General features: G+C 57.5%; 1 protein-coding gene across 11 annotated transcripts in view; it reads left to right on the plus strand.

Moving 5' to 3' along the window:
• Nucleotides 1–8582, plus strand: part of MYH14 (myosin heavy chain 14) — a 101218-nt gene extending 92636 nt beyond the window's left edge. For all 11 annotated transcript variants that reach the window (XM_070558298.1, XM_070558303.1, XM_070558297.1 and 8 more), the window contains 4 exons: nucleotides 1414–1622; nucleotides 5748–5856; nucleotides 7463–7635; nucleotides 7782–8582. In XM_070558298.1, the coding sequence (XP_070414399.1) occupies nucleotides 1414–1622; nucleotides 5748–5856; nucleotides 7463–7635; nucleotides 7782–7932 (642 nt within the window). In that variant the 3' untranslated portion in view covers nucleotides 7933–8582. The remainder of the gene's footprint in view (nucleotides 1–1413; nucleotides 1623–5747; nucleotides 5857–7462; nucleotides 7636–7781) is intronic.
• The last annotated feature ends 1852 nt before the right edge of the window (nucleotides 8583–10434 follow it).

The raw sequence follows: 10434 nt of genomic DNA on the forward strand, positions 1-10434 counted from the left end.
AATCTGTTTAAATCCTTGAGTTCACAATGATATTTAAGGTATGCACTTTTTTTTTTTTTGGTGAGGAAGATTGGCCTTGAGCTAACATCTGTTGCCAATCTTCCTCTTTTTGCTTGAGGAAGACTGGCCCTGAGCTCACATCCGTGCCCATCTTCCTCTATTTTGTAAGTGGGACTCCTACCACAGCATGGCTTGACGAGTGGTACTAGTTTCTGCACCCAGGATCCGAACCGGCAAACCCTGGGCTGCCGAAGCAGAGTGCACGAACTTAACCACTCAGCCATGGGGCCAGCCCCAACAAAGTTCTATTTCTTGACCTGGCTCGGGGGAGGGGGTAACAGGGGTGTTTGCCTTTTATTAACGCATTAAGCCATATATTTGATCACTTTTTGACTTTTTAATCACATTTTCATTTTCCCAATAAAAAGTTAAAAAAAAAAAAAGAAAAAAAGCATATGCTAATCACCACGTCGCTGTGTTCCTGTGAGTGTGAAATGAAATAAAGGATGAATCAGACTGGATCTGACTCATTTCCGTGTCCCCAACACGGGACCTCGCTCGGAGTAGGAGCTGAATAAATAAACAGCAACTATTATTAGGGGTGTGTCTACACATCCTCCACGTAGTAGCTCCTGTTTGTTGAGTGGGCATTTCTCAAAACAATCCAGCATAGGACTCGTATCGGATCCACCTGAGATGCTGGTTTAAAATTCGCATTCACGGACCCCGCTCCAGATCTGATGAATCAGAATCTCGGGGGGGTGGGGACCCTGTGGTCCGCATTTTTTCACAAGCTCCCCAGATGATCCTGGTGCCGCCAGAAGTGTGATAACCCTTGGAATAGACTCATTCACAGTCAGCGGTAGAATTTAGAGCATCTGAAGAAGTCTGTGATCGTCTTGTGGACTTATTAAAATAGTGAAAACTTGTCCAAAAGGTTAAAACCCAGGGCTGGCACTGCTGTTGGCTGATAAGCCAATCAGGAGAAATACACGTTTATATTTCTTGAGTTTTTAGTATGTATCAGGCTCTGTGCTATGCACTTAACAATCATTGACTCACTTAGGGGCTGGCCCAGTGGTGTAGTGGTTAAGGTTGTGTGCTCTGCTTCAGTAGCCTGGGGTTCACAGGTTCAGATCCCGGTGTGGACCTAGCACTGCTCATCAAGCCATGCTGTGGCGGCATCCCACATAAAATAGAGGAAGATGGGCAGAGATGTTAGCTCAGTGACAGTCTTCCTCAAGCAAAAAGAGGAAGATTGGCAACAGATGTTACCTCAGGGCCAATCTTCCTCAGCACAAAAAAAAAACCCCACAATCATTGACTCACTTAATTCTGAGAGGAGCCTGGCTTTACCTGCCATCTTCCCTCGGAGACTCCGCTGTGACGGTCCTGCTTTTCCCACTGCCACAGGTGGAATCGCTGACCACAGAGTTGTCAGCTGAGCGCAGTTTCTCAGCCAAGGCCGAGAGCGGGCGGCAGCAGCTGGAGCGGCAGATCCAGGAGCTCCGGGCGCGCCTGGGTGAGGAGGACGCTGGGGCCCGGGCCCGCCAGAAGATGGTCATCGCCGCCCTTGAGTCTAAGCTGGCCCAGGCTGAGGAGCAGCTGGAGCAGGAGAGCAGGTGAGTGGGAGGGGAGGGCGCGGCCGGAGGGCAGCCCCCCGGGTTCTGGTCAGTGAGATGAAGGGGAGCCGGGTTCCTGGCATCCAAAAGGCATCCAAGTGTTAACGGCGGCTGATTTCCTGTATCATTTAAGATGCTTTAGGCTGCAAGTAACTGCGCTCCCGCTAAGAGTGTGAATTAAACAGTCGTGTAGCAGTTGGTTACGGCCACATAACAAACCAGTTACGGCCACGTAACAAGCCACCTGACAATTCAGTGGCTTAAAACCACAGCCGCTTATCCTTGCTCTGGGGCTGGCCGGTGGGCTCTGCTGATCTGTGCTTGGTGGGCCTCGCTCACGCATCTTTGCTCAGCGGAGCATCCTCTAGATGGATCTGCTGATCTTGGCTGGGCTCTCGTGTGTCTAAGGCCTTGCCTGGGACAACTTGGCTAGCTTGTCACTGCTCCAGGCTGGCCCAGGATTGTTCACGTGGCGGAGTCAAGGTTCCCAGGGTGAGGGAAAGTGTTAAAGGCTTCTTGGGGCCTAGCCTTGGAACTGACACAGTGTCATTTCTGCTTCCTCCTGTTGCTAAAGCAAGTGACGTGGCCAGGTCAGATTTAAGGGAATGGAGAAATAGTTTCTACCTCTCGATGGGAGCAGCTGCAAAGTCATATTGCAAAGGGTGTGGATACAGGAAGGAGTGAGAATTGAGGCCATTTCTGTCATCAGTCTATCATACATTTCTTTTTTTCACATGATAAGTCTGGAGCTGGGCAGCTGAAAGATGGCCGTGTTCTGAGTCAGCCTCTGTGTAGTTAGCTTGATCTTTCCCTCCTGGTCATAAAATGGCTGCACTTGTGCCAAACATCACACCCTACATCCATGTTCAAAGCCAGGAAGCAGCTGAAGTGTGGGTCTGAGATAGTTTCCATCTCCAGTCTCTGGAACAACCAAGAATACCCCTCAACATTCCCACTATGCTGGGGCCGGCCTGGTGGTGCCGCGGTTAAGTGTGCACGTTCCGCTTAGGTGGCCTGGGGTTCACTGGTTTGGATCCCGGGTGCAGACATGGCACCACTTGGCAAGCCATGCTGTGGTAGGCGCCCCACATATAAAGTAGAGGAAGATGGGCATGGATGTTAGCTCAGGGCCAGTCTTCTTCAGCAAAAAGAGGAGGATTGGCAGCAGATGTTAGCTCAGGGCTAATCTTCCTCAAAAAATAAAAAGAACCACTATGCTAATAAAACTAACAGAAAATTTACTACTAAGCCTAGTGAAAGTGTCACTCTCCCAATACAATAGATTTTCCTACTGCTCAGTACTCTTCAGTAACAATAATAACAGTTCCCACTTACTGAGATCTTACTATATGTCTGGTGCTGGACTGCCTGTATATACATGTATGATATCACATAACCCTTGTGAGAGAAGGACCATTGTATCCCTATTTTATACACAGGAAAGCTTAGGCAAAGAAGGGCTATAAATCTAGGATGCCCGACCCATAATTCAGTGTCTCTACCACCCTCTGGTGGAGAAGAGTGTTGTTTTATACCAAAAGGTATATACGGTTCCCTTTTGCATTTATTCATTCAACAAACATGTATTAAGAGTGCCCTGCTTACCCTCCCATGCCTGGGCACTGGGGAAATGAAGAAGAATGAGACACACCCAGGCCCTGCCCCCATGGAGGTCACGGTCTAGGGGGATCCCCCACCTAGGCTAGACTCAGGGGTTACCTTTATTGCTGAGTCTCTGCACATCCCTCCTTTCAGTCTGACCCCATGAGGAGAAAGACTCATGAGCCAGACACAGTGACAAAGGGGGGGGCCCTGTAAACTGGGAGAGCTGGGGGGACACAGTTGAAGGAGAAGCTGGGTTGGCCTGGGATGGGGTGGTTTGGGAGGGCTTCCTGAAGGAGGAGGCATTTGAGCTGAGGAGATTGCCAGGGCACAGAGTCCGGGGCAGAGCCTCGGGGGATCGTACGGGAGACCTCGGGGCATCTGGAGGGGGGTGACTGGCCCTAGGAGTCTGCGACTCAGGAGAGGGAGGAGGGAGGCAAGAGCCTCGAATGCTGTCCTGGGGTGATGGGGAGCCCGGGGACCTGCGGGCTGGGGAGGCGCAGGGCCAGCGCTGGGTGTGGTAAGACCCCTCGGGGGCCAAGCTGGGAACAGACCGGGGAGCAAGACTGGGAGCTGAGAGGCCAGGAGGAGGCTGGACCAGAAGGGATGGAGCTGGGGTTCAATGGGCTGTCAGGGTGTAGGGGGAAGAGGACAGTGTTTGGGGTAAGGCCTGGTGACTGGGGGAATCTTGGGGTTGGGGGAAGATGTGGAATTCGTCCGGGAGCATGAGAAAAGTGAGAGGTCTCAGGGACGCGCAGAGGAACTGGTCCCAGAGGCTCATGGGAGAAGTGGGTCTGGTCCAGGGGGCTGGCCAGGGCCCAGAGGCTCATGGGAGAAATGGTTCTGGTCCAGGGGGCTGGCCAGGGCCCAGGGGCTCCCGGGAGAAGTGATTCTGGTCCAGGGGGGCTGGCCAGGGCCCAGGGGCTCCCGGGAGAAGTGATTCTGGTCCAGGGGGCCTGGCCAGGGCCCAGGGGCTCCCGGGAGAAGTGGTTCTGGTCCAGGGGTCTGGCCAGGGCCCAGGGGCTCCCGGGAGAAGTGGTTCTGGTCCAGGGGGTCTGGCCAGGGCCCAGGGGCTCCCGGGAGAAGTGGTTCTGGTCCAGGGGGCTGGCCAGAGCCCAGGGGCTCATGAGAAATGTAGTTCAAGGTCTCTGAGGAAGGCTTCCAGAGGCTCATGGGAGAAGTGCTTCTGGTCCAGGGGGCTGGCCAGGGCGCAGAGGCTCATGGGAAATGTAGTTCGAGGTCCCTGGGGAGGGCTTCCGGAGGCTGATGGGCACACAGGTCTGAGTTCCCTCCTCCCCCATTATACAGATGAGGAGACTGAGGCTCAGAGGGTGTTAACGACCTGCTCAAAGTCACCCTGGGGGCAGGGAGTGGCCAGCGGACCCACAGCTGAAGGAGTCTGTCCCCTGCATCCCTTTCCACGGCTCGGTGCCTCCCACCTCCCCCAGCCCTGGGCCCGCCTCTCAGCACATCTGGGGCGGCCTTGTCCAGTGCTGGCTGCTGAGCACTGCCCGTCGCTAGGGGCCCCATCCCATGGACTTCACCCCGGGTGGGAGGGTCCATGCAGGAGAGGACCGAGGAGCAGGGGCCACAGGGATGGGGAAATTCAGGAGACAGTGGGGAAAGGATTTGAGGGGAGAGGGGAGGTGAGGACGGCCGGGAGTCTGACCTACAGATCTAGGTGGATCATGGGGAAGCAAGGCGAGGAGCAGGCTAGGGAGAAGGTGCTGAGCCCAGCGGGGAACGTGAGGGGTGTGCGGGGTCTGGTGGACGGCTGAGGCGGGGGCTGAACCAGGCTGGAGCTCGGGACACAGGTTTAGCAGACACCAGGCTGTTGACGGTCGTGGGAACCTGGGGCACAGAGGAGCTTGTCCAGGGAAAGCATGTGAGTGAGAGGGGGGAAGACGGCAAAGGTGGTTGAGGATGGAGCTTTGGGTTTCTAGAGAGTTCCATGAACAGAGACAGCCAGAGAAGGAAGCTGAGAGAGAAAGGACAGGCCAGGAGGGGCGATGGTCAGGTGGGAGAGGATGAGGCCTGAGCTGGGGGCTGGCGCTGTGAAGACGGGGGTGGCAGGGGACAGGACAGAGTTCAGGGGGCAATGGGACAGGGTTTGGGCACTGCCAGGCGGGGGGGGGGGGGCAAAGGAGAGAGGAGAGAGGACAGTCCCAGTGGTTTGACCTGGGCACTAGTAGTCAGTGGGTCAGTTCCCTGAGAGGAAGGAGACTGGGGAGGAAATGCAGTTGGTGTGACAGACCTAGTGGGACCTGGAAAACTGCTGTAGACATGGAGACACTTTTAAGAACATCAGGCATCTTGGTGGAAGCCAAGGACAAGATGCCCTGGAGTGGGGAGCCTGGGTGCCAGCGTCTGGCCTGAGCAGACTGTGGGAGCCAGTCGGGGGTGAGAAAGAGAGAAGAGGCCGCTCCAAGAACAGGACAGCGGCCAGTGGATGAGGGCCGGGGCGGGTGGGGAGAGAACCCCGTGAGAACCTCTCCCGGTCCTCCCCTTCATGCCTCTCTCCAGGGAGCGCATCCTCTCGGGCAAGCTGGTGCGCAGGGCCGAGAAGAGGCTTAAAGAGGTGGTGCTCCAGGTGGAGGAGGAGCGGAGGGCAGCCGACCAGCTCCGGGATCAGGTGAGCGGCCGATGTCACTGAGGAGCAGTGGGAGGTGGGACGGCCGACTCATAAACAGCACGTGCCACTTCTGGAGGCGAGGAGCTCCCATCATAAGAGGCAGCGTGTGGGCGCTGGAGTGGAAATGAGTGTAGATGCCTCCCCTGGGCTGGGCGCATCCGCTGAGAGCTGGAATTGGTGACCTTGTGACCGGTAAATTCTGGAGTCTAAGAAAGGCCCTGGTGGGGAACTGACACAGCGGGGAGAGGGAAGACGTTAAACCCTACCCAGAAGCTAGCCCAGGGCTGAAATAACAACACAGAGTGTTTACTGAGTGCTTTGTATGTGCTAGGAACTGTGCTAAGAACATAACGTGCAGTATTTTTAATTCTTATCAGAATGCCGAGGTCAGTACTGTTATTTTCCCCTCGTATTCAGGTGGGTAAACTGAGGCACAGAAAGGTGAAACTATGTAGCACTTAAGAGATGGAGCCAGGGTCCAAACCCTGGCACTCAGCTGCAGAGTTTGTGCTTTTATTTATTGAGCAGCTACTGTGTCCCCAGTACTGTGCTAACCTGCTTTTTAGAAACCACACGTGTGCATTCTCTCACCAGCCCCATTTCACAAGTGAGGAAATGGGAACTTTAAAACTGTGCACCAAAGGCACACAGTTAGTAGAGACAGAGCCTGGATCGGATCTCAGGTCTGTCTGAATCTAGATAGAGTCACTGTGCCCTTAAAAGCTCAGCTGTGTTTTATTTGCCATTCATTCCACAATTATTGAGCACCCACTGTGTGCCAGGCACTGTGCTAGGCATCGGAGATATGGCTGTGAACAAGACAGAGAAGGTCCCTGCTCTCACAGAACTCCCATTTTCAGCATAGGAAGAGAAAGGCACAATAATCCTACAAACAAGCAAAGATAACTACAGATTGGGACAAGAACTATGAAGAAAAAAGAGAATGAAGAGAGAGGATGGGGGTAGGGGGGGCACGAAGACCTCTCTAAGGAGGTGACACTTGAATTGAGACCTGAAGGGTGAGGAAGAGCCAGGCAGAGGGAACAGCAGGTGCAAAGGCCCTGGGGTATGGAAATAAGCTTGTTGAGTTTGGAGCAAAAAGCAGACCGGTTTGGCTAGAGAGAAGAATGGGGTGGGAGGAGGGGGGTGAGTGATAAGAAATGAGGTCAGAGTGTTTGGTGGGAGGAAGATGGCGTGTGTCCCCTCCCTCGAAAGAGAGATGGCAGGGTCTGTGAGGATCTCGGTGAAGATGGTCTTGCCAGTGGTTTTATGGGAAGACGACCCTGCAGAGCCTGGAATGCCAGGCTGAGGGGCTGGGACCTTGTCCTAGGGGCACTGAGTAGCCACGGGAGGGCTTTGAGCAGGGGAAAGACATAGAAAGAGCATAGAAAGACCCCTCTGAGGCCAAACGAGAGACAGCCTCACATTTGAGGCCAGACTGGATGCTGGCGAGAGGATGCAGGAGAACGGAACCAAGCGTGGACGGAAGGCAGGGAAATGGGGCGGAGTCAGGGGCAGGAGGGGTGGGGCCGTGGGGGCCGGGGTGGGGTGTCGGGGGTGAGGACTGCGCCCGGAGGCGTGACCGGGGCCCCCTGCTCGCGCCAAGGTGGAGAAGGGGAACCTTCGGGTGAAGCAGCTGAAGCGGCAGCTGGAGGAGGCGGAGGAGGAGGCGTCGCGGGCGCAGACGGTCCGCCGGAGGCTGCAGCACGAGCTGGAGGATGTCACGGAGGCCTCGGAGTCCATGAACCGCGAGTTGAACACCCTGAGGAACCGGCTGCGGTAGGGCCACCCCGCACTTGCGCTCTCCCCCTCCATCGACCCCGCCCCCCCCCGCACTTTCTTCTCTCTCTCTCTCCATAGCTCCCTCTCCCCTCCCTCTCTGCTCCCCTCGTTTAACCAGCACCTCCGGTCTCTCCTCCCCGCAGACGCGCGCCCCTCACCTTCACCACCCGCACGGTGCGCCAGGTCTTCCGGCTGGAGGAGGGCGTGGCGTCGGACGAGGAGGCGCAGGACGCGGAGCCGGGGGCCGGGCCGCCCCAGGAGCCCGACAGACCGCCTGCGGCCCAGCCTCAGTGACCGCGCGCTGCCCCCGGGCGCCGGCCCCTCCCTCCCCGCTCCCCGCGGTGCCCGCCCCAGAGCTCGCCCCCTGGCTTCCCGCCCTTTGGAAAGGGTGCCACCCTCCAGCGCTCCAGCACTTATCAAGCCCACTCCGGGGGGGGGGGGGTGTTCCCCGAGACCTCCCGTGGACCCCTAATCACAGAGGAGCGGGCCAGCGGGGAGGGAAGGACTGGGGCTCCCTCGCTTGGGAGGAATTTGGGGTGTCGTTGGCAAGCTGCGGTTTCATCCGGGTTCCCATCCTTCCTTCAGTTGTTAATGATCTTTATTAGGAAGGGAGAATGGCTCCCCTCCCCCACCTCGTCCCCCTCCCCCCTCCCGCTTCCTCTGCCCCGTCTCCCCCTCCCCCTCCCTCTGCGGATGTCTCTCACCATTCAGCCACCCGACTGCTGAGCGACAGCAGCCTGAGCCCTGGCCTCCGCCAGCGCCAGACCCTCGCAGAGGGGCGGGATGAGGGGCCCTCCCCCCTCCCCCCAGGCCCCGCTCCCCCTTCTGGTTGCTCCTGTGTGATCGATCACACGTCGTTGGAGTCGCCCCCGGGGGCTGGAGGAGGCCCCCAGACCCTCCCAGCCTCCAGGCTCTGGCAGAAATAAACTCCAACCCCGACTGGACGGGACTGGGGCTGTGTGTGTTCCTGCGGGGGGTGGGGGGGGGGGTGTCTCTGATGGCGCGGGATGGGCACCGGCTTCTTGGGCCTCGTGCGGCGGCGGGTGGGGTGGGCTGCTCGGGTGGGGTGGGCTGCTCGTTCCAGTCGCAGCTGTTGAGGGACTTCCTGTGCACCCGGCATTCAGTGCGAAAGAACTCATTTGCGCCTTACCCAGCCTCCCTCCAAAGTATTCTCTCCATTATACAGATGGGGAAACTGAGGCTCAGAGCTGCGATGTCCCTTGCTCCAAGCCTCCCCGTTAGTGAACCCCCGCCTTCCAGCGCCTAGAGCAGTGCCTGGTACATAGCGGGCTTTCGTATATTTGCTGAATGAGTAGATGACCCCTCCCGCCCTTTTAGAGGGGTGGGAACAAGCCCAGAGAGAGTGAGAGACTTGCCCAAGGACACACAGCTCCTAAGCAGTTGAACCCGCTCAGTCTGGCTTCAGAGTTGGTAATACGAGCCACGCTGGGGACCCAGGTCCACTCCTCTCCTGGGGACTAGTGACCCTCACCTAGGGGCTCATATTACCCACGTGCCCTCACAGACTTTCTGGTTAGGAATGTGGATCCCCATTTTTACCATGAGGGAAACTGAGGCAGGCACTCGTCCCCCCCCCCAATCACAAGGTGAGAGCCAGAGATCAAGGGGATGTCCGGCCCCCCAAAGTGCACCCTTTTGCCGTTTAATGCGACCCCCTGCTCTTGAACCCCCAAATCCCCCCTAGCCCTGATCCGGAGACCTTCCCAGCAGACAATCAGGACGCGGCTTTTAAATGAAAAGGAAACTTTTATTTTGGTGGGGAGTGAGAGGGTGGGTGGGAAGGGGGCACGACACTTCTTTGGGGAGGGGGGTGACATGCGGCAGCTTCTGCGTTGGGCGGTTCATGCACCCAGGGTGGGCGTGGGGGAGGCTTGGGGGAGGGGCCTGCCGACCCCTCCCTCCCTGCCCTGGGGGTGGGCCGAGAAGACCCGCCCTTAGCACCAGAGTTGGACGATTTGCAGACCTCCCCTCCCCAGACTGACTCCGGACACCCGCCCCCATCCCTGAGAGCGCCCCCTGCCACTCCCCCCCGCCCCCATCGACAGGCCAGGCCCGCCCCGCCCACAGTGGAGTGAGAGAAACTTATTGCTGTGTGTGTTTTGGGGAGGGGGGAGCCGCTGAGTCAGGAAGACCCCCGCCATTCCTTCCTCCCCAATCGCCCCGACCCCCGCCCCGGGTCCGTGCGTTCCCGGCGCGCAGGAGGGGCGCGACATGCGTGTGGGGAGCGCGTCATGCAGCGCATGCGTGTAGTTGCGGGCACCCTGGCGGCCGGGGGGAAAAGGGGAGCGGGACTTGCAAGTTGTCCCTTGAGCTCTCTCTCTTTCCCTCCCCGAATCCCACACTAGTTTGTCGACTTGGGGGATCACATTTTGTAGAGGTTTCTAATGATCGGGGTTCTTTTTTAAAGCTGAACTAAAAAGCTGGGTACGTGTGGCAGATTGGCGAGCAGGGTGGGGGGAGACGTCGGGAAGAGGTGCGTACCCTTGTGGAAAAGATCCTCACCCCCTTCCCCTGCACCGTTCGGCTTCCGCGAGGGTCGGGAGAAGGGGAGGGGGGCGCTTTTGAAAGAAGTTAAACCCTTTGGCAATATAATCAGTCCCCACCCCCATACCCTGGTGTCTGGAGCCCCTAGCCCTTTGCCCCGCCCCACCCTCTCCCACCAGAACCCGCCCCACCCCTCACCCCCGATTCAACAGGGTTTAGGGGCCGATGGAAGTATGGGGGGGGGGACTCAAAAATGCCCCTTGCATAGGAATCGTTGCATCAAAAATCGTG

The sequence above is a fragment of the Equus przewalskii genome, chromosome 9 (assembly GCF_037783145.1).
Source record: "Equus przewalskii isolate Varuska chromosome 9, EquPr2, whole genome shotgun sequence".
NCBI lineage: Eukaryota > Metazoa > Chordata > Mammalia > Perissodactyla > Equidae > Equus > Equus przewalskii.